At 44.7% G+C, this 23754-nt stretch overlaps 2 protein-coding genes across 3 annotated transcripts; one reads left to right on the top strand and one right to left on the bottom strand.

Annotated features, from left to right (window-relative positions):
• Nucleotides 1-696: 696 nt before the first annotated feature.
• optn (optineurin) lies at nucleotides 697-10436 on the bottom strand. Of its 2 annotated transcripts, none has more exons than XM_076296737.1 (14): nucleotides 10130-10436; nucleotides 9280-9428; nucleotides 8607-8806; nucleotides 7607-7753; nucleotides 7178-7242; nucleotides 6694-6804; nucleotides 6420-6540; nucleotides 5946-6061; nucleotides 5026-5175; nucleotides 4467-4551; nucleotides 4209-4364; nucleotides 3479-3621; nucleotides 1976-2043; nucleotides 697-1869 (listed from the first exon to the last, which is right to left on the bottom strand). In XM_076296737.1, exons 2-14 carry the CDS (start codon nucleotides 9407-9409, stop codon nucleotides 1769-1771), a joined length of 1593 nt encoding a protein of 530 aa, XP_076152852.1. In that variant the 5' UTR covers nucleotides 9410-9428; nucleotides 10130-10436; the 3' UTR covers nucleotides 697-1768. The 2 variants fall into 2 exon arrangements, with proteins under 2 accessions (XP_076152852.1, XP_076152851.1); XM_076296736.1 differs by having other exon boundaries at nucleotides 4209-4367; nucleotides 10130-10433.
• A 770-nt stretch (nucleotides 10437-11206) lies between these two features.
• On the top strand, nucleotides 11207-22387 carry ccdc3a (coiled-coil domain containing 3a). Its single transcript, XM_076296735.1, has 3 exons — nucleotides 11207-12260; nucleotides 12596-12770; nucleotides 20734-22387. Exons 1-3 carry the CDS (start codon nucleotides 11875-11877, stop codon nucleotides 21046-21048), a joined length of 876 nt encoding a protein of 291 aa, XP_076152850.1. The 5' UTR covers nucleotides 11207-11874; the 3' UTR covers nucleotides 21049-22387.
• Nucleotides 22388-23754: the final 1367 nt, after the last annotated feature.

Here is a 23754-nt window from a genome sequence, read left to right as displayed (position 1 = left end):
CCTCTACTTCCTTCAATTGTAGACCTCTCAAGGGTCTACAATTGAGATAAAAGTAGCCCAAATCATACCATTGTTCTTTAGGCTACTATCTGTAATACACAGAAATTAGTGCTTAAACATAGCAAATAAAATCACTGGTGAGCTCTCAGCAGGACTGAGATTTACTTTCATACATAGTGGTGTTTTGTACATTGTTCTTTCATCTACCTCATGTCTGTCTGTATTATGGTCATGGTTATTGTATTTAGCAGACACTTTTATCCAAGGCGATTTACAGAATATTTACCTTACAATAATTAAGATTAACAGTAAACAGTTTTTTTGTTGTTGTTTTAAGTTTGTAAGCTACCATTAAGAAAAACAGTAATATCGGTAATAATAATTACCACAATAATGTTACTAACTGTTATTTGTTGAGCAATTTGTTTCTGCAAAACACTGACTGACTGACTGACTGTATTCTGTGAATGGGACCAATACAAGCAATAATTCATCTTGAAAATGTAAAATCTGTCCACACTGTGCACCAGAACATTTATTAGATGTGATTGGTAGTCTATATAAAGCTTTACACGTGTGTGTATAAGCAAATCAGACAGTTAGAACCTGCAACTTTTGAATTAAATTCACTTTTCAGAGCAATATGCATAACAGACAATACTAGTTGGAGACAAAAAGCACACACTCTAAAATGACTAATGTTCAGATCTTTAATATTTAGCAGGTCCAGGAGACATCTTTACTTTATCCAAATTCATAAGCAAGAATGTGGGTTAATTCTTCAGGTAGCAATGAATACCCAAGTTGGTCACTGATGCTACACCAAGCAGTCTATGGAACAGTCCTTAATTTTCAGAACAAAGTTATCTCTCCGTCTGGGGTCTCCTCACCCCTGCTGCTACGTCCTTCGAGTAACTATACTTCACGGACATCAAAACCAGCTTCTTCAAACCAGTTCTCACTGAGAGGAAGACGAGAAGCAATCTGCAACAGTGCAGTTGCCAATGAATTAAAGCCGATAGTGTGAAATTCTGGGATTGAGCCCCCAGCCTGCTACATCCTCCGTCACTAATCTGGGGTGCATTTCCCAAAACCATAGTTGCTAACCTGTTAGCAACTTAGTTAGTTGGCAATGGGAAATTCCATTGCAACCAACAAAGTTGCTAACTGGTTTTGGAAAACGCGCCCCTGGAATATTGTCAGCAGCTAAAGTGCCCTGATGCAGTAAACTATAACTTCTACTCCACTCAAGATTTATTTGGTTGTATTTGTTTAATAAAGTTTTTGAGAATATATTTTGAAGTCTGTCACCAAAGCCATCTGAGAAAAATCTACTTAAATATCACATATTACGGTTCTTGATAAATGCCTTGAACTGAATACAGGTATAAAGTCATTTAACATGAAAATAAACACAATATAAATGTAACTAGGCTTGAATTGGCAAACAAAATATAATTATTATATATTATTTAAGCATATAAGGGCTTCAAAATCAGCACTATACTGATACGCATTATTAGTCTGACAGTAAACTTCAAATCTGAAAGCCAATGGATCTTAATTAAAGAGTGCAAAATGGGAATACTTTGTTATACCCAACAATATTCTTTTCAAGAAGAGTTACTGTGCAGTGATTGCTATGTGCAGTATTAAAGCTTATTATGGACCAGTTTTGATAAACTAGTTTATGGGTGTGTGTGTGTGTGTGTGTGTGTGTGGGGGGGGGGGGGTTGTTAATTGTTTGAGATACTGTCTGACCACAGGCTCAAATGATGCAGTCCATGATGTGGATTTGCAGAGAGTCCAGATCAGGAAGGATTTCATTACACTTTGGACAGGCATGTTCCGGAATGTTCACTTCCGCTCCTATGAAACAAAATGAGGGGAAACAAGTTGGTGCAAGTAAGCGAAAAAATCTTCACATCTTCACATAACAACATAAATGTTGCCTCTATGGTAAAGGAACTCATACCTCTGCTGCCCCCTTGTGGCGTGGCTCCACGTGGCATGTGTCTGCGCTGCATCTCTCCTAAGGATTGTCTGCAACATGCACAGCTCATTAGAGAACTTTTCATGAACTAACCACCATCCCCATAATAAACTATTCATTTCAAGGCTATTAATTTACATTTTCATGTGTTTGTGTAAATTAGCCCACCCACCATGCAGATGTTTGTAGAAACAGATGTTTGTACATAACATACTATATATATATATATATATATGCACAATTACGGTTGGCTTGTGCTTTCTGAGTGCCTGGATTTGTTTTTATGCTCAAATCCTACAAATCCAGGCACACCGAAAGCACAAGCCAACCATTGCACTCCGAAAGCACAAGCCAACCATTGCACTCCGAAAGCACAAGCCAACCATTGCACTCCGAAAGCACAAGCCAACCATTGCACTCCGAAAGCACAAGCCAACCATTGCACTCCGAAAGCACAAGCCAACCATTGCACTCCGAAAGCACAAGCCAACCATTGCACTCCGAAAGCACAAGCCAACCATTGCACTCCGAAAGCACAAGCCAACCATTGCACTCCGAAAGCACAAGCCAACCATTGTTGTGCTTGTTATGCTTGTCTAGCCCATTACAATGTATTGTTGATTTTGTTGTTGTCTTTCAAAACAACCTTGAGTGCCTGGACGTGGGCATTTTTCATCTCCACTCTTTCTGGATTAGATTTCCCTTCTAAATGCTCTGGTGGTTTGAAGGACACCAGTAGCGTTGCTGCTGATTTCTTCATGTCCAGAACATAGTGAGCTGGACTTTCCTGTACATGGATTGAACCTTAGTCCGAGACTACAAGACCACGTTTACATTTGGTTTTCTTTAAATTTGTTTTGGGTGATCTGATCACAAATAATCACTTCTAAAATACAGGTGTAAACGATCATCAAGATCTGATCACTCAAACCACTTGCTGAGCTGGTCCCAGACGCATTTGACTACATATAATTTGTAGTGTAAATGATAATGTGTTCTGCTGCGTCATGGACAATGGGAGTTCTAATCAATGTGACAACGGCAGTAACAGAATATAAACAAGTGGTCGGCATCATCTGTAGCTGTACACCTAAGATACACATGGATACAAGGGGCGCTGGTAGCGTAGTGGTTAAGGAGCTGGGCTAGAATGCAGCATGCAGTAGCCTAAAAGGTTGTGAGTTTAATTCCCGGAATCCACTGTTGTGCCCTTGTAATAAAATGTACATATAAGTCACTTTGGATGAAAAGTGTCTGCTAAATTAGTAAATGTGAACATAAATTTGTAAATAACAATGTCTCGGCTGACCACTTGTGATCGGATCACCCAAGACACTTCTGAAAATAAGTTTAAATAGGCCCAAAGAGATATTCAGTGTTGATTTTCACTGACAAAAAGCTTTTAGTTTAGGCGTAATCCGTGTACAGAAAACCATCCCACTGTGTTTTCTGCCCTTGCCTGTGCGCCTGTGTGAGAAGGCTTACCTGCCCAGCGAGTCCATCTCATCCTCCAGTTGGCTCTTCTGTTTCTTGACAAACTCCAGCTGGGCAGCGAGACGCTCTTTCTCTGCATGGATGGCCTCTCGAGCAGCCCGCTCCGCATAGAAATCAGCCGAGTACACTTCCGCCTACACAACACACACACACACAGACACACACACACACACAAACACACACACAGCTGTAGTTTAAATAAGGCATTTGTAGCCTACTTGGTTACAAGCCTACTTGGTCCTAAGGTGCTGTGCATGGACAAAGGCCAACAGAGTCAATCATCACGTAGGCAAGGTAGTGATGGTCCATTTCCAAAGTAGACCATTCTCACGGGGCACTTTAGCACTAAGCTATAGGCCTTTATCACGGCGGCCCACAGGCAGCTGAAGCAGGGCTGTTCACTTCCTGTTGGCAGGCAAACCACAGGTGTTCCTAAAGACATTAACGAGGCCTCTGCTTGAAGTAACTGTGGCCAAATCTGACACTTAATTAGAAACAGAGGAACAGGGCTGTTCACTTCCTACTTCGGCTGCCGTGATAAAGGCTTATTGGTGCGGTAGCATTGATACATATGAGGGGTGTATACATTTTGTCCCCACACGGGATAAAAATAGAGACAGGGATTTCCCCCCGTCTAAATATCAAGATCAGAAAGGGGGAAATCCCCCCACCCCCCGCCCAAACAAATCACACCCTGTGTACCCAGTTGACATGCACACACCTGGGCCTTAAAGACTGAGACCGTCTCAAGTTCCTTCTCCTTCTGGAAGAGTTCCTGCTTCATGTCATCAATCTTCTGTTGCTTGGCAGCCAGCGCCTGCTCAGCTGCAGCCAATCGCATTTGGACATCGTTGGCCTCCTCCCGCGACACGCTAGCCTGCTAAGGGGTCAGAGGTGAACAGGGAAACGGGGCTTAACGTGACAGGGCTAATGTGGGTATGAAAACCAATCAAGTGAGGCAGCAGTTACCCATGGTTACCTCTCGTCTCTTCCTCTCCTCCTTCATGTCATTATAATCTTCAAACAGCTTAGTGTATGCATCTTTCAACTGAGCCAGGTTGTTCCTGATGAGAGGAAAGAGAGAGAGAGGGAAAAAATGGATAAAAGTGTTAGCCACATACTGTTACATATATTTTGAGGTAAAATGTAAGGCAAAACCATAGTATGTGTTCTCTTTCATGTGCCTGTAGGAAAACCTTGTGAAAGACATCTGCAATTTTCAGAGGCCTAGCATATGTGTTTGTCTGTGTATGTAACTTGGGTGTCATAACTGATGACCGACTTAATTTCTCATGTAGCTTCAGTCACGAGGTCTTGTCGATTCACACTCTGCAATATAATATTCAGGAAATCTGATCCTGTCTCACACAGTATCCTACACAACTTCTTGTGCAGGCCACGGTTATTTCTAAACTGGACTATTGCAATGCAATATTAACATAGGCCTCTAGGTACAATACATTTGTGTATGAGTACAGTACAGATATGTATATGTATGTGTTTGTGTGTGTTACAGTGTATGTGTATAGTCTCCTCACTTCTCCTCCAGGGCCTTCTTCTGCTCCATCTTGTTGTGGGCCTGCAGACTCTCCAGCTGCAGCTTGAGCCTCTCGTTCTCAGTCTGCACCTGCTGCCGCTCCCCCAGCTGGGTCCTCAGGCTGGCCAGCTCCTGCTCCATCTCCCGACACCTGCAGACGAGACACACACACACACGCCAGGGGTGGAAATTACATTTTGAAATTGTGTACCTCTGCTAGCCACTGGCAGATTTTTGGTCAAATTCACCAGACACTCAATATTAAATCATTACTTAGTGTCTGAAATCTACCAGCCACTTGCATATTTTACCAGCATGTGGCTGGTGCTAATGTCCATCCCTGACACACACACACACACGCACGCACGCACGCACGCACGCGTGCCGGACATCAAGGGGCAGCGGGTCAGGAGACGGACTGAGATTACGGAGGTGCGTACACAATGGATCTGGGAAGGGGGCTACTGAAGGAGCATTGTACTGCTAACACAATCACGTCCGTAGGTGTGACACTCAGACTGCAAATGTATTGGTAAACAGATGTATATCTGTAATATGCTGTTGAGTGTTAAGGGTAGGGGTAGCTATACTGGAGAAAGGTTGCTGATTTGACCAGCCACAGAAATAGATTCCTCTCTTCAGTGCTCCATGGACGAGAGGATGTGTACTCTGTTTGTTTTCAGTTTATAGAGCCAGAGCTATGTGTGGGGGAAAACCAGAGCTTTTATTTCAGTGCACACGCAGAACAGACTGCTAGCAGATTGTGAGGATATACTTGCTGATTGTGACAAAAAGTGTATTATCTTAAAACCGCTACTCCTTTAATAGCATCTGTTTAATGAATAAATGTAAACGTGAAACATGTCTTAGGTTCATTAATACTCTTGGATCAGGTTGTGTACTCTAGTGAGTATGCTGTACCTGTCCTGGAGGTTTTTCTTCATTTTTTCTGCTTCATCCAGTTTGCTCTGAGGCTCCTGGAGCTCTTTGACCAGAGTCTTCACCTGAGTCTTCAGATTCTCCACTTCGGTTGCAGACTGCAACACACACACACACACACACACACACACACACACACACACACACACACACACACACACACACACACACACACACACACACACACACACACACACACACACACACACACACACACACACACACACACACACACACACACACACACACACACACACACACACACACACACACACACACACACACACACACACACACACACACACACACACACACACACACCACACAAACACACAAACACACATGTATTTAATTATGCACTCACAAATATTTAGGCATTGTTATAGAGCCTAGGAATTCAGATCTTGTTAAACCTTTTGACTGAATAGCACAAAAATTCCGGGTGAAGGCAGTTACCTTATCATCACTGCTCTGTTTGTCCTTCTCAGCCTGCTGTTGATCAGCGAGCTGGAGAGATAGTGACGTCTGTGTGCTGCTCTCTCTGTTTATCTGCCTCTGAAGTTCCAACTCGTTCAATCTGCCAAAACATGGCCAACATTTTCATTGGAGTAGAAGAATACAACCACCACAAGCACACAGACACGCACTAACCTAAACTTTGAGAAAATAGTCTTTCTCTCTATCGTGAATCGTTTCAATTTTACGCCACCGAGAGGCCTACGGCCCTCACCTCTCTCTTGCAGCCTGGAGCTCAATTTCCAGCGTCTCCTTGCATTTGGTCTCACTCCTCAGGGACTGCAGCAGTTGGCTGACCGTCTGCTCTTCGGATTTGAAGCGTGACCTACACACAGAGGAACACGTTTCTATTTACAGAGCACACACACACACAAACAAAAGTGTTCACGTAGGCTAGGCTTTGATAAGCAGAAGTAATGATGGGATACAGATGCAAAATAGCGCATACACATTTACACAGCGAACTTGGTTAATACACATATAACCCTAAATGGAATGGCTGAACAAGAAGGTAGGCCCACTAGTCTGGCACTGCATGTCTATTTGAGCTTTAATGATCCTGACTTGCAATATACAGCACAAACCCACTGGCTTTCAACACACACACTCACACTCACACTCACACTCACACTCACACTCACACTCACACTCACACTCACACTCACACACACACACACACACACACACAATGTCCTTACATGCATGAAGCTGTGAGTTCTTCCTGAGCAGAGGGTAAGTCTTTAGTCACATCCAGTTGTCCTTCCTGCAAGAGTCAGAGTCCTTTAATAAACAGAATGAACATATGACAGCCCTTGACACAACTAAATGAGTGCATACGTTTGTGTCATAAAACTGAACTGGGATAGAAGTGACAAGCCTATGCCTATACGCTGCCCAGCCCTGCTGCATGTTGTGTATTATACACATGCTGAATGATCATGTACATGTAAATAAACCATGCTTTTGCTCCCAGGTGTAACAGTCTAGGGACTATCTCATGGTCATCACATCAAAATGACTTCTGTCCACACAGAATCAGAACTCTAGTACAGCTACAGCTATTTTAGTGCAAATACTAGTTTGTATAATGTTTGTTTGATTGTGGCGGGTCAGTCATCATCACGCACAGCGATCCGGATCTCGATGAAGGAGTCCTCGGGTGATCCCTGGCCCATCTTCAGCTGCAGCTCGGAGTTGAGGGCCACCAGGTCGTTCTTCTCGGCCTGCACGCGGGCCAGCTGCACCCTGAGCGCCTCCAGCTCCCCTGCCACAGCCTGGAGCAACAACAACGGATGTAAGTCCATGAGTATTTATTCATATAGCGGATTTTCAAGCGCTTCACAGACACAGACAATGACAACATAAACATAATGTTATTTTCACATGCACAACTAGCAGAACGGTGAAATTAAAATGAAAACGGAGATGGAAAAAGTTGCAATAAGGGCTCTCCACTTTCTTTTTTGCCTTAAAATAAAACTGGTAGCCTATTTTGCAGACTTCTCAAGATACTTCGGAAAATGTCAGTAAACAACTAGCCACTGAAATAGCCTAATAATGCTAATGCTAAACCAGCACTGTCTGTATGTTTGCTTTCACTTCGGTGACCAAAAATCACTCTTGAGTGCATGCAGGTTGTCTCAAGTGTTATGCAAATCAGTGAACACATACCAACCATAAACGGGCAGTTAAAAATAAAATATAGGCAAAAAATTGAACTGTGCAGTGTGCATCAAGACCTGTCAGTGTAAATGCACTCTTTAGACAGCACAGCACTGCACATTTCCATAAGAACTCTCAAGCAACAGCTGAACTCTTTAGATGGAAAGGGTTAGTGCAAATCAATTAGTGGTAAACTAGGATTTGACATGGTGTGATCTGTGATTCGGCAGGTCAAGTCAGTTATGGAGTGATAAAGTTGATCTGATCTGCAGTTGTGATGATACCCGGTAATTACCACACACACACGAAAAAAAAATGTGTACGTAGATGTCACTAATAGACCTCTGTCAACTTTATATCACGTGAGGTATAAAAGAAATCATACAAAGTGTCCCAGCGTTTCTCCATTAGTACACCAAAGCTTTTCTTATTGTACAGATTAACAACACAAAGAGATGACCTGACCTGTGCTGGCGGTGAGGTGCTCTGCAGCTCTTGCACTCGTTTTTTCAGTCCCTCGTTTTCTGTAGTGAGAGTCGTCACTCGTTGCCTGGCTTCCTCCAGTCGTCCCTCCAGGAACTCCCGTTCCTCCCTCTGTTTCTCGCGCCAGACAGACAGATCCTCGAAACGCTCCTTCATGGACGAGTTAGTCTGCCTCAACGCCTCTGTGAGGACCGCAGAGTATCAGAGAGAGGGTGTGTGAGAAAGAGAAACATAAGTACACACACACATTCTTCTGTCTTACCTAATACACACACAAGTACACAAACAAACACACGCACACGCACACACACACACGCTTCTGTCTTACCTAATACACACACAAGTACACAAACAAACACACGCACACGCACACGCACACGCACACACGCTTCTGTCTTACCTAATACACACACAAGTACACAAACACAGGGGGCGCCTTAACATTACTAGAGGCTCCGGGAATACATACGTATTCGAGGTCCATTCATACAGTATCCAACGTCGGGCACACAATGTGGAACAAGCACACATGCGTGAAAATGCATGTGAGTGAGTGACACAGAGAGAGAGAGAGAGAGAGAGAGAGAGAGAGAGAGAGAGAGATTGTCACCTGCCATACATGTCTGTTTAAATGTTTACACACCCACATGCACACCTTTTAGCTCTCGGTTCTCCTTGATGAGGGTGTTCATCTGCTGAACGGCCTCCTCTAGACTGCCCACAGCAGCTCCAGGGGGTGACCCCCGGCTCAAGTCCCCATTCACCATTGGGGTGCTGGAAGCCATTGCTCCACAGTATCCTTATCTGCATGTACATGTCAGAAGAAAGCTTGTCAAAATATGTGGAAATGTCAGGAGAGATTCCAGTCACAGAGGGTACACACATGTGACAATGAGTCACGAAGGAAATCAGTGTTCCACTCCCACTGTATGCTATCATTATCTCTGATCACAAAGTGAGTGTCATGTCAGCACAATATCACAGCCTTTGCTTTTCTTCCGAGTTGACCACGCATAATCCAAATTTATCACTGTGCCAAATGGAAATATACCAGCAGTCAGAATGTTAACGTGGTGCTGTTGCGCAGGACCCTAAATTCAATAATCCAATCACATGGGCCATCACCATGACTCGTCAATTCGCAAACCTACCAAATGTCACAAACTAACTTTAGCGACAGGATTATTGTAGTTCCAATGTTTCAACTAAATTCAAACATTACACTTGTGCTAATAAGCTATTTGCTAAAGATACGTTTCGGTTTCGCTTAACTATAAATGGAGTCCAACGTAACAACCGTTTGCTTGCACATATTCTAGCCTACATGTCTTGATCAAGAGTCAAAGTAAAGGCCTTAACTTTTCAGCACCACCAACACCACTGAAACAGTGTTAAGGATGATGACACTCAATATAGATCCGTGAGAATGACTTCAAACTTAACATGTTTCTCTCCTTCACAAATAATGAAAAGTATGCTATTTGAAATGTAAAGTTGGTACATACAGTTGTATTACTCCAAAACGACGTGGTCGAAACAAAACTGTTCAGGGTCAGACGTCTGCTCACTTTCTTCTTAGCACTCACTCCGTCTTGTTTGGTAAGAATTTGCTGCTGCTTCTCTTCCTGGTGTTGACGTTACGTAGTCTCTCTGTCGGAAACTGAGCAAGTGCGATCTGGAAGTAAAGTGGATGGGTTTAAAAGCTTGTTTCCACTAGAGCACGTGTGGGTGTGATCGCACCTTGTATTACATTGCATTGTGAAGGTGGTGGCGAAGCAGTCCCACTACAAATGTCCCAGCGTGATCAGCTGATGATGCCGTCATCGGCTGATATTTCACCCCGTCCTCTGCCGCAATGGGATTTCCCCCTGAAGCGTGACCTTGCGCGGCTGTGGCGGCAGTAGCTGGCGGCGGCATGTTGGACAAATGGCGCACGAGTGGCGCATGAATATCCTGCTTCACGTTCATGACGATTAATTAGATGGAAGAATCTAACCACGCCACCTTTCATGCAGTACTGAAAGACAGTTTAGAGACTGCAAAAGGCTTTCCATATGTTCAGAGGTAAAACTACAATATGAAGTAACGATTCCGTCTCAAACCACTAGATGTCAACAAGAGTACGGGGTTCTAGCATTTTATATTTTATGCTGATATAAATTGTGATACCGATGGCCTTTGGTCTGTGGAAGCTTTTATAATTGGTCAGAGTAACATCCCTTTAAAAAATAACTATATGGGACAAAAAAAGTGTACTAGGCCTAAGTTTCAATGCAATGTACTGTTTTTTAATGTCCATATTGCATTTCTTATATGAACTGCAATAATTACTCAAAGACTTCCGACAATTATTTTTTGCAAGGGACTGCATGCTGGAATGTTTTTGAGTTACACTGTAGGCCTAAACATTTATTCACACTACCATTTTACACCAACATTTTAAAATCATTTTAGAGTCATAACATACCATTTCATAACATAACATAACATAACATAACATAACATCATATAATATGATATAATGTGTATTCGAGGAGTGTAGGCTATTTGAATATAATTATGTTGTGCATCCTTTTAACTTCGTTTGCCCACTCAAGCGCTCCACTGGAATGAAACGTGTGGAATGAATGTCACTCCGTGGGAGTCGAAGGTAGACGGGTTGCCATTGGTTGGTAAAACTTTGGGGCTGTCTCATTGGCCTGAGACAAGCCTCACTAATGATGCTGTTGAAGAGCCTTGAAAGAGAGGCAAAAGAATGTCCACATACTGCACGGTGGCTCCGGTGGAATGCCGTAGCAGACCCTGCGGACAGCCCACATCACATTTCTAATTAGATTGGATGCAACACAACTGTCATGGATGGATCTACATGAGTCAAGGGGTTATGTCGCCCCCGTGAAAGAGAAAAACGTATGACTACATCAGTACACCTGGATTAATTTGATGACGACAGCGCGTGAGTTAACTATTTGATTAATAACTCTGCAGTAGTGTCCGGCAATAACGAAATAGGCTATAGCTGAACAGGCTGTTTCATCTTTCCGTTCAAATGAGTTTGCGTACGTTGCTTACTGGTATTTGAATGGTTGAGCTATATGAGTGAGATTGTGCACATTCCTGTAGGCTAAATGAAAAGACAATGTAGAGATACACCTCAGTAGCCTACTTAAAACAATCTCCCAAAACAAACTGGTAGCCTACTCTACGTTAAACTAAGTTTTTACACTTGTTGCGCCTGAGCGTGGGAAAGATGCTGCGTGCACACTTGATGGCACTTGGCCTCTTGCTGTGCCCGTTAGGTCTCGCGCTGGGGTGCCAGCTGCCGACCGAATGGCGGCCGCTAAGCGAGGGCTGTCGCGCAGAGTTGGCAGAAATCATTGTGTATGCCAAAGTGCTTGCTATCCACGAGGAGCCGTATGCCTCGAGCCTCTTCAACTATTTGCCTTACCAGTTTGAGGAGGAGCGCGTCGGCGAGGGGCTGCTCTATGCGGCGGAAGTGGAGATGCTCTGTGATCAGGCATGGGGCAGCATGCTCGAAGTGCCCGCGGGCTCCCGACTGAACCTCACGGGGCTCGGTTACTTCTCTTGCCAGTCGCACACCGTGATGGAGAACGAGTCCTATATCTTCTTCTTGAGGTGGGTTTTTGTTTGGGTGTGAGTGTGTGAGAGAGAGAGAGAGAGAGAGAGAGAGAGAGAGAGAGAGAGAGAGAGAGAGAGAGAGTGTGAGTGAGAGAGAGAGAGAAAGCCTAGAGGTCAGAGGTGAGGGTCAAAGTTCAAACTAAGATTGACTCCCTGTTTGGATGAAAGACAAGTTTCACACACACACACACACACACACACACAGGTACAGCTATACACTCATAAAAGAGCTTAGATAAAAAAAGAGTAGCACATTGTGCATCTATTCAAAGCATGAAAGACTTTTCTTTCCCCTGACTGTCTTTTTTTGCATTCCTATTCACTTTGCATAGGATGGATGAAAACTACAACCTCCTTCCTCACGGAGTCAACTTCCAGGACGCGATATTCCTGGACACCCCGGAGAACCGGCGGACGTTCTCCAGCCTCTTCCAGTTCTCCAACTGCACCCACGGGCACCCCATGCAAAGCTATAGCCCTGCCTGGGAAAGCCAGGAGGACAGCCGGGTAAGACCCGTTGACCACCTGCTTCAGCTCAAACTCCGACTCCTGCTCCTCTCCTCTCCACTGCTCTATCTCTCCTGGTCCTCTCCTCTCTTCTGCTCTCCTCTCCAGGCCTGTCCACTCCTCTCCTCTCATGGTCCTCTCCTTCTCTCTCCACTCCTTTCTCCTGCTCCTCTCTACTTTTCTCTTCTCTTCTCTTCTCTTCTCTTCTCTTCTCTTCTCTTCTCTTCTCTTCTCTTCTCTCCTGCTCCTCTCTTCTCTTCTTCTGTCCTGCTACACTCCTCTTCACTCGTCTCCTCTCCTTTCATCTCCTCTCTTCTCCTGCTCCTCTCCTCTTCTCTCCCCTCCTCCCCTCTCCTCTCTTCACCTGCTCCTGCTCCTCTCTTCTCTTCTCCTCTCCTGCTCTTCTCGCCTCGTCCCCTCCTCTCCTTTCATCTCCTCTCCTGCCTCCCTCTCCTCTCCTCTTCGCTCCCCTCCTCCCCTCTCCTCTCTTCTCCTGCTCCCCTCCTCTCCTCTCTTCTTCTCTCCCCTCCTCTCCTCTCCTCTTCGCTCCCCTCCTCCCCTCTCCTCTCTTCTCCTGCTCCTCTCTTCTCTCCTCTCCTCTCCTGCTTCACTCCTCTCCCCTCATTTCCTCTCAGGGTCAGGGTGAATGTGTGGGCGACTGGCCTATTTGGAGGACCTCCACTAGAGGAACCGTGTTGTGTTCAGGTCACACTTGGAGCTTAAGGGGATTTATGCAGCACTGCTCATTAATGACACTGTCTCTGTGCACTCATGGAAGAGATTGCTCGATGTGTGTTTGTGTGTATGAGTGTCTTTCTCTCTCTCTCTCTGTGTGTGTGTGTGTGTGTGTGTGTGTGTGTGTGTGTGTGTGTGTGTGTGTTTGAGTGTCTTTCTCTCTCTCTGTGTGAGTGTGAGTGTGTGTGTGTGCGTGCCTGTGTGCGTAGGTGTGTGTGTGTGTGTGTGTGTGTGTGTGTTTGAAATGGAAAGAGAGTTAAGTTGTGTGTGTGTGTGTGCACTGGGCCGTGAAACAGCTGAACAGTAAATCTTGCCGGCTCATAAATGTCGTGTGTGTCTGAGTGTGTGCATGTGTGTGACAGGGCTGTCCTCCCCGCCTCCCTGCAAGGTTGGCCGCAGAAAACATTAACCTGCCCGGTTGCCCCAGCAACGTCAGGTGCTAACTTGCTCGGGGTGCCATATGTGCTGTTGTCGGCATGGTGATGAAATCAAGAGAGGAAACCAAAAGATAGAGAGGAAGAATAAAAGACATACAAAGAGATGAAGACGCACAATAAAGTACCTGTCCTTTGTCTCTTTTAAAAAGAAATACATCTGCATTGCTCTCTCTCTCTCTCTCTCTCTCTCTCTCTCTCTCTCTCTCTCTCTCTCTCTCTTCCCGTGCTTCAATGTGAGTTTGTGGGGAGAATGTAATGCGTTTAGCTCATGGGAGGTTGGGGCACCTCAATGGAAAGACAATTTACAGACCTCCTACCTTATACCCCCCCCCCCCATCTCTCTCTCTCTATCTCTATCGACCGCCCCTCTTCCTCTCTCTCTCTCTATGTCTCTCACTCTGTGTGAGTGTCCTTCTCACACACACACACACACACACACACACACACACACACACACACACACACACACACACACACACACACACACTCACACACACACATACCATAGCCTACCCTGCCAGGTCACTCGCTTGCCTGACACCCACAATGGAATTGGTTAATTCATTCCATCTGAGGGGAGAAAGAGGGAAGAGAGTCAAACTTGCGCAGAAGATAAAAAAAGAGAGAGAATGAAACAGGGAGATCAGAGAACAGCCAGAGAGACGTAGGCCTAATTAGCGTAGTGAATCAAGATAGTGAATCAGTCGTCCAGGTAGCACAGCTAGCAAGGGTCACATTGCATACACGCATGCAGCCTTATGCACTCTAGAATCAAACAATGACTCCTTAGCTGTGATGAGATCATGGATTCTGGACTGTCAACACAACTATCAAACAAGATGATTATCTATAGGATTTGTCCATAGATCTCTTTCAGTCTGTCTCTCTCCCAGTGTCTGACTGAGGGGATGTATACTACAGAAGGAATCATATTTACCTTCTGTGTCTTTGAAACACCCCCATTTCCTCTGACCTTGCTTTAGAGGGAGGAATGTGTGTGTGTGTGTGTGTGTGTGTGTGTATACTTGCGTGTATGTGTGTGTATCTCTGTGTGTGTGTGATGAAACAAAAGATAAGATACTAACATGAAAGCGTTTCCTGTTTTAGGTTCACAGGGAATTTCAGACTTGTATTTTGGACTATGTGACTGTGTGTGTGTGTTAGAGAGAGAGATACATGTAGAAAGATACAATGTCGAGAGAGAGAGAGAGAGAGAGAGAGAGTGTGTGTGTGTGTGTGTGTGAGGTTCTGGTTTTCTGAGGCCAGAGGTCTTGCTCTTTAGGGGTAAGCCAGCTCAAACAGGTGTTCTGTCTGTCTAAACAGATGGCCCATAACACATAAAAGGTGCATGGTTTTTCCAAACAGAGTAACAAACGTGTACTTAACTTAAACACACACACGCACACTGAGCAAGCACTTGCAAGGAGTTGGATGAAAATGAATGCTATAAATGACATTCAAATGCATTTAACATGAATGTGGATGATCCTGTGATTGGGTTTAGCCTTTGTGCCCAGTGGCAGTGGGGGGGGGGGATTCAGACATGAAAGGCTTCATGAAAGGTCTTTTATTCCCACAAGATTAAGACATTTTTTAGTCTTTAGCTACAGGCTCCATAGGCTCTTATGGTATAGGAAAAGGGTTTGACATTTGCCGACACAAAAAGCGGATTTCCATTAAGGGCACAAAACACATGCTGTACACACATACATACGCTCAGTCAGGCTCACATGAATGAACTACAAGCATATTTATAGAGAAACACAAATAGGTACCAGAATTGGGTGAACACAAAAAGCACACAGAAATACAAAGGCACACATACACAAACACACACACACACACACACACATACACAAACACACACACACACACACACACATACACAAACAAACACACACACACACACACACACACACACACACACATACACAAACAAACACACACACACACACACACACACACACACACACACACACACACAGTGGGTGTTTAGCTAGAGGCTCTCCTCTGTCTTCCCTCTCTTCACCTTCCCACCCTCTACTCTTTCAAGTCTGCACTCTCTCCCCTGCTCTCTCCATCCATCAGCGCTCATGTTATCATGGCAGACGAGGGTCTGTGTGTGTGTCTGTGTGTCTGTGTGTGTGTGTGTGCGCGTGTGTGTGTGTGTGCAGCACAGCAGTTAATGCGTGTTAACCACAGACCAGAGGTCAACACAGGCTCAACAGAGGGTATAGGTCAGTCAGCATGATAAACTGTGTGTGTGTGTGTGTGTCTGTGTGTGTTTGTGTGTGGGTTCGGATTCGGTTGTGTTTCTTTCTCTTCCTCAAGGCTGTAGCGTGTGAGAGAAGGCCATCTCCCATCCATTAACCATTAGGCACTAAGCATTACCTCCCATTCTGCAAGCTTCGCTCTCTGAATGCCAGGCATCTCTGGCCAGCTCCACGCTGGGGCCCCTGTGTGTGTGTGTGTGTGTGTGTGTGTGTGTGTGTGTGTGTGAGCTCCGAGGGTTTTTTAAGGTCCTTTCTACTCTCTAATTCAACCTGTCTCAACCTATTCACTCAACCAAGGAGTCATTCTAACGAGGCTGAATAGCCAGTACAAATGTGTGTGTGTGTATGTGTGTACTGTGTATGTGCGTTAATCATTTACTTTTACGTTTGTTTGTTTTACGGAAATGAACATTTTAATTTTGTGGCTTTGCTTTGAGCAGCACTCGTCCACTGCTCTGACTGACCCCCATCTGCAGAGTCCTGTGGTGCGGGAGCAGTCCAGGTGACTTGTGTCAAGTATTATTTCAGCTGACCGGGGAGCTGATAAACAGTGTTTAGACAGTGGACCAATATAACCTGGTCTCACCAGGGCTGCATTTGAAGTAGGTGGTTTAGCGATGTGATGTACCTGTGTAGGTTAACCCAGTGGAAGTGGTAAGTGGTAAACTACCTAACAGAAGAGCCTAATGGATTCATTCACATTGCACAATAAAGCCAAAAGGCCTTTCTATTAAGGAGGGTTACCAGCCATGTTTGTAGCCATGTTTGTCACTAAGCATGTGCTCAAAGTACCTCCCAGGCTGCTGTAGCGCACATAATCTTAACCCCAACAAGGCTTCTTCAGTAGTAACAACCTACAAAGCTCTTGAGTCATGCACTGAGATGGCTTGTTATCAGTGGAAGTTGAGACAGAGTTGAGGCTTTGCACAAACAGACTGTGAATCCACCTCATGGTTCTGAATGTTTGGCAGATGGCAAAAGAAGACCTATAAAGATTTGTTTACAGAAAGGCAGAAGACCTATAAAGATTTGTTTACAGAAGGCTTTTTTCGTCTGTTTTGTTTTGTTTTTCCTGGGAGTGTGGGAGACGCGTCATTTTAATTGCACCATTTCCCAGTCACTCATCAAATACTTCAGTGTGTTTGTTCAGGCACCCCGGGTCAGAATAACATAAACACACACTAACGCTAATATGTCAACAAGGAGTAACAGTCTTCACAAACAGCTTCTTTTGATTACTTACATCCCTGCTGAAAAAAACAGCCTGACCAGCTTAAGGTGGTTTTCTGGTTGACCAGCTTGTTAACCAGCTTGTTTGACCACCCTATGGTGGTTGACCTGCTAGACCAGCAAAACTCTTGCAAAAACAAACCATCAGCTGGTTTACCCAGATGGTAATTCAGCTTGTTTTGCTTGTCGTACCACCTCAAGCTGGTCATTTTAGCTGGTGTTGCTGGTCTATATTTCTGGTTTAACTGACCATGCCAGCTTATGTTGGTCATTCTAGCAAACCAGCATGACCATCTTACACTAACAATGTCAAGCTTGGCAGGCTGGTAACCAGCATGACCATCTTACACCAGCTGTATCCCACATGACAGGCTGGTCACACCAGCATGACCAGCTTCCTCAGTGTGTGTGTGTCTATTTGTTTTTTTTTTTCTATATCACCTGTCCTGTTCAATGTGAACAATGTAGTGATTCATTTTGAGTTCAGACTCTGCATCGCTTTAGTCTCTCGCAAATGCTTCTAGAAATCCGTCCAGATGCCCCCCGCTTATAGCCCCAGCGTTCCACATGATGAATGAGGAGACAGAACGGGAGAGGTGCGTGAGGCTGTGATGATGACGCAGGAGGAGCGGGAAGAGTGTAACCCGTAAATCATGTGAACTTCTGCCTGGAACAGCTACTTTTTCAACCTAAAACGGAGAAAATACACCAATCCCTGTGTTGTTGTTTCTCTAAGTCCTAATTCAGTGTTCATTACCTCTGTAAGCCTGGAGCGATAGGGCCCTACTTCTTCCTTTCCTCTTACCTCTTACCTGTGCTCCACATAACTCCTAAAAGTCCTCCCCATCAACACAACTATTACCCACAATGCCCCCCTCCCTGTGTGTGTGTGTGTGTGTGTGCATGATAGTGTATGTATATGTGCATGTGTGTGTATATGTGCATGATTGTGTGTGTGTGAGTGCATTGTTTGCATATGTGAGTGTTTGTGTGTGTGTGTGTGTGTGTGTGTGCATGATAGTGTATGTATATGTGCATGTGTGTGTATATGTGCATGTGTGTGTATAGTGCGTGATTGTGTGCGTGTGGGTGCATTGTTTGCATATGTGAGTGTGTGTGTTTTTGTGTGTGTGTGTGTGTATTGTGCACTGGAGTGGGGTTAGGGACGGTCATTGGCCGTGTAATCTCTGGCTTTCCCCAACATTCTGCATGTGGCGGTGTGGCTCAGTGTGCCTGGCGAGGGCCCCAAACTCCAGTGAGGGTGAATAAACACCACCCGCCCGCCCACCCACCTCACAACAGTCCTCTGATCTCCTCCACACACCGCCTCCAGCCTCTACAAGTACACTCAAATAAAAAAATAAATAGTTCAGATCAGTTTTGTAGTATATAGTAGTCTGATTGTAACACATATTACTGCACACTTATACATATACATGCACAAATACCATAAATGCTAATGCACACACAAACACATTTTGGACACATACAATGTCTGTCAATCCTAACCCACACACACACATACAAAGGGACATGCTGTGTCTATCTTCCCACTACCATTCACAAATATCAAATATGATTAGATATGTTCTCTCTCGCACACTTTCTTGCTGTCTTTCACACACACACACACAGTCACAGGCAGGGGGCCTAGAGAATAAAGCAGGCAGTGGAGGGGAAGTGATTGAGCTGACAGGAGATGATGTCATGAATGATGCGCGGCGCTGTGTGACCTGCATATCTCGAGTGCCGCAGTGGCGGCAGCAGCACGGCTCCACGCAGAGTAGGAGCCTCACGCTCGCTCTACTCATCTGACCACACTTCACCTCAACAGAGGGGTCAAGAACTGGCCAGCGTTGTGCCCACTGAAGCTAGATCCCACTCAGGAGTTTTGTCCATGGTTCTTTTACGACTTAAAATACAGTACATTTCTATTACATGTATTCATTCAGCAGACACTTTCATCCAAAGTGACTAACAAAAGAAGAGGAATAACATTCAGGCTACAATGCAGAGGTGACCTTAGGTAGCAATTCATACAACACTGATCAATACTATATACCACTATGTAATCAGCAGTAATGGGGCAGCCGTGGCCTACTGGTTAGCGCTTCAGACTTGTTACCGGAGGGTTGCCGGTTCGAACCCCGACCAGTAGGCACGGCTGAAGTGCCCTTGAGCAAGGCACTTAATCCCTCACTGCTCCCCGAGCGCCGCTGTTGTTGCAGGCAGCTCACTGCGTCGGGATTAGTGTGTGCTTTACCTCACTGTGTGTTCACTGTGTGCTGAGTGTGTTTCACTAATTCACGGATTGGGAGACCAAATTTCCCTCACGGGATCAAAAGAGTATACTTATACAGTCAAAGGGCTGAACCTCATGATGCCCCCACACACACACACTCTTATTATGCCCAAAATGTAGGCTTGGACAATAAGAACTGTAAGTCTGACCCTGTGACGTCTGAAGACTGAAATTGATGGAACAAACTCTCTACCGTCCCTCTCTTGTTCTGTCTCTTCAATCAATCAATCAATGTATTGTTTTTAAGGGAGTATCACCATGAAACATGGTATCAATGCACTTTACAAATATAAAAGTAAAGACAAAACATTCAAACAAGCAAAATTGTTACTAGTTCTATTAATTTATTAGTAAAAATGTATGAATACAAATTTTAATAAAATAAACAATGACTAATATATTACTCATTATTCATGAATAATGAATGAACAAAAACATTTGATTGCCTCCTGGCCTCCAGTACTTCTTTTCACCCTCATATGTATCTTTTGACTGTCACCATCTGTCACTCACTCCTCTGCTCATCTCCTAACCGCCCTTTATCTCAGCACTTTCATTCCATCCACTCTTTTATTTCCCCCTCAAGCCCCCCCCCCTCCCCCACACTGTAATTTTCTTGTATTTTTGATGAAGTGTCTTCAGTCTATTGTATTACTGAGCTTTGGTAATACTGTATCCAAAGAGTCATGCTAGTAAAGCAACTGGAATTGAATGAAAGGAGTTTTAAAAGCCAAAGTCTCTCTCCCTGCTCCCTCTCAGTTCAATTCAAGAAAGCTTTATTGAACATTATTGCCAAAGCTCTATCACACACACAAACACACACGCACACACAATGCAACAGAAGATATTTCAAAACAATTATAACAAACATACAAGGAGTTGGCTGTATCCTTATTTTTGTTTTGTTCTCCCTCTTTCCCCTCTCCCTCGCTCCCTCTCTCTCTCTCTCTCTCTCTCTCCCTCCCTCCCTGTTCCCTCTCTCCCAGCTGCTGTGTTCGTCGGTGCAGCAGGTGCTGTTCGAGGAGGAGGAGCGCGTGCGCGTGCTGACCGAGCGCACGGCCGAGCTGGAGCGTCGCAACCGGCAGCTGAAGGAGCGCGTGCGCAAGCTCAAGCGCTCGATGCGGCGGGCGCGCAAGGCGGTGCGGCAGGCGGAGCGCGAGCGCCACGAGCTGCGCGAGCGGCTGAGCGCGGCCGAGAGGAGGGCCGGACACCACCTGAACGCCATCTCGACGCACCACGCCACGCCGCAGAAACCCAAGCAGACCACCCCGCGGCGCTCCAGCTACATACAGGGACTGTGAGGAGATGGAGGCACACACACACACACACACACACACACACACACACACACACACACACACACACACACACACACACACCATCAGTGTTTCACCTGGACTGTGAGGAGACATGTGGACACAAATCACTTAGTAGATCTACAGTATTTCACACTACACACACACACACACACACACACACACACACACACCCACACCATCAGTGATTCACCTGGACTGTGAGGAGACATGTGAGGAGACACAATTCACTTAGTAGGTCTATCTCACACTACACACACACACACACACACACACACACATAATGTTACACTACCTACATCCGAGGTCACACAGGTTTACACACACGATCTCAGCATCCTCTCTCACCTCAACATACCACCCACACATAGATATACCACACCATTGCATTCACCACACAGAGACTTAAATGATTGATTCTCCCAGACACTGACTTGACACCATCTCACCCAAACCTGCACACACACACACACACACACACACACACACACACATCACACACACACACACACATACACACACACACACACACACACACACACACACACACACACACATATATACACACACACACACACACCACACACACACACACCACACACACACACACACACACACACATTGAGATTGTTAATAGCCAATAAGACTGCTGGGCAGTCTCTGGATGTCTATTGGTCTGTATTCATGCTATATCTAACTCCTTCTCTCTTGGTCCATAACTAATTCTCTTTCCTCTCTCATTCTACATCTTTCTCTCTTCCTCCATTCATCTGTGAATCTCTTTACTCTCTTGTTTCCACTGCTTTACTTCCTTCTCTTTCATCGGGTTCTCGTGTTTCACCATGTCCAACTGTAGATTGTAGAGAAATGCATCCATTCATATCCGTATGCTGCATCGCTTGGGCATTTACCACATGCATATTGACACACACATAGACATGGTGTCTATCACTGTCTCATATCCTTTTACACTACACACACACACACTTGCACAAGCGTGCAAATGCACACACATACACATACATAACACTTATCCTTACACATAATGTTCAGACACACACACACACACACAATGCTAAAAGACATTGAAAAGCGCCAGAGGAACTTTCCTTGTTCCCCAGTCTAGAACTGGAGGGAACTTAATTCCATTGTCATGACTGAATGAGTAAATGACTGAGTGAATTTTGGATGTTTGAAACGAATAATGTGTGAAAGAGGACGATTCATTTGTTCATAGATTAATGATGTGCTGTTGTTTTTATACCTGTATATGATTCTGTACTTAGCGGCATATAAAGTGTTAATAAATACCACTGTCATCTTTTTTGAAGGGTTATATATCAATGCCAGATACCCTCACTGACTTTGTCTGAAGTGAAAGAGGGAATTATACTTTGTGTGTGTGTGTGTGTGTGTGTGTGTGTGTGTTTAAGAGAAGATGGATTTGTGCTTATTGGATTACTCTGGAATTCTGGGCTCGGAAAGGTTGCAGCGAGGGATGGAATTCTGGCAGTTCTGAAGGGAACAAATGAAACTGCTACTGTTACATCACAAGTCAGTCTCTCTCTCTCTCACACACACACACACACACACACACACAAACATACACGGACAAATAATCTAATGCATTCCTGCAGAGCTGTCCCATCGTAGTCCTGAACACACACACACACACACACACTGCTTATTACCAAGTCATACCCGGGGTGCGTTATGCAACAGGTTTATGCAGCTGGATTCACTCTGACTAATGAGGAACACATTTAGGGTATCCAACCCCAAGAGCTCCTGCATCCCAGAAATAAGAATTTTCCCAAGGAGGTGTATGAGGAGACTAACAATAAATATGAATGCACACACACACAGTAAAAATGTACAAACACATACCAGGGTTTCTTGCTCATAAATTCACACATATGTACTGGATCAAATATCAATGGTCAGCCATCTTTTCAAAAATAAGGGACTATTTGCTTTGTTAAACACATAAACACTCTAAACCCCATAAACACAGGTGAATCATCATACACATGGAAACATACACAGACAGATAAACAGATACACAACCTCGCTTGTTTCCCCCTGATGTGCAGGTCTGGGCTAGTAGCAACGTTGTGTGGAATGTGTTCCTGGGACCAGGTAGAAGCTGGTACTTTTCCCAAATAATGCTCCAGTTCATTCCGGTAATATAATCCATCTTGTTTTGTGTGTGTGTGTGTGTGTGTGTGTGTGTGTGTGTGTGTGTGTTGGAAAGAGAGAAGTGTGTGCATGTACTAGAGAAGAAAAAAGTAAATTGTGTGTGTGTGTGTTGGTGTATGTGTGTGTGTGTGCAAGAGAAAAAGTAAAGAGTCTGTTTGTGTGGGAGAGACAGAGTGGGAGAGCGATGATGGTCTCTAATTGATTCTAATTTTCAGAGCGGGCTTCATAAATGTGTTTGGTGCCTTGGGTCCTGTGAATTAGTGATGAACTCTGATTCACCAGCTGCTCCACATTCATACACACAAACACACACACACACACACACACACACATACACACACATAATGGTATTAATGTTAGTCAGCACATGGTCTACTCCAGCACACATCCTTAGTCGACCTCAGTCTTGGACCAACCACCATCTCCCACCCGCAGGACTCACCTGCTGCTCAACACAACTCCAGTAATTGAGCTAGACTCTCTCACTGCTCA

Source organism: Alosa pseudoharengus, unplaced genomic scaffold (genome assembly GCF_046254945.1).
Source record: "Alosa pseudoharengus isolate Yale_2024_CS ecotype anadromous, Long Island Sound unplaced genomic scaffold, YU_APseudo_1.1 YU_APseudo_1.1_scf_20, whole genome shotgun sequence".
NCBI lineage: Eukaryota > Metazoa > Chordata > Actinopteri > Clupeiformes > Clupeidae > Alosa > Alosa pseudoharengus.
This window is presented reverse-complemented; position numbering and strand designations above follow the sequence as displayed.

What these genes read in the sequence shown, in the direction of transcription:
- optn (XM_076296736.1), bottom strand. Translation starts at nt 9,409, where the DNA reads ATGGCTTCCAGCACCCCAATGGTGAATGGGGACTTGAGCCGGGGGTCA. An exon ending in TCATCGAGATCCGGATCGCT is followed by an intron (nt 7,243 to 7,606) that starts GTGCGTGATGAT and finishes TGACTCTTGCAG; the next exon opens with GAAGGACAACTGGATGTGAC. An exon ending in AGGAGAGGAAGAGACGAGAG is followed by an intron (nt 4,368 to 4,466) that starts GTAACCATGGGT and finishes CTGACCCCTTAG; the next exon opens with CAGGCTAGCGTGTCGCGGGA.
- ccdc3a (XM_076296735.1), top strand. Translation starts at nt 11,875, where the DNA reads ATGCTGCGTGCACACTTGATGGCACTTGGCCTCTTGCTGTGCCCGTTA. An exon ending in TCCTATATCTTCTTCTTGAG is followed by an intron (nt 12,261 to 12,595) that starts GTGGGTTTTTGT and finishes CACTTTGCATAG; the next exon opens with GATGGATGAAAACTACAACC. An exon ending in AAAGCCAGGAGGACAGCCGG is followed by an intron (nt 12,771 to 20,733) that starts GTAAGACCCGTT and finishes CCTCTCTCCCAG; the next exon opens with CTGCTGTGTTCGTCGGTGCA.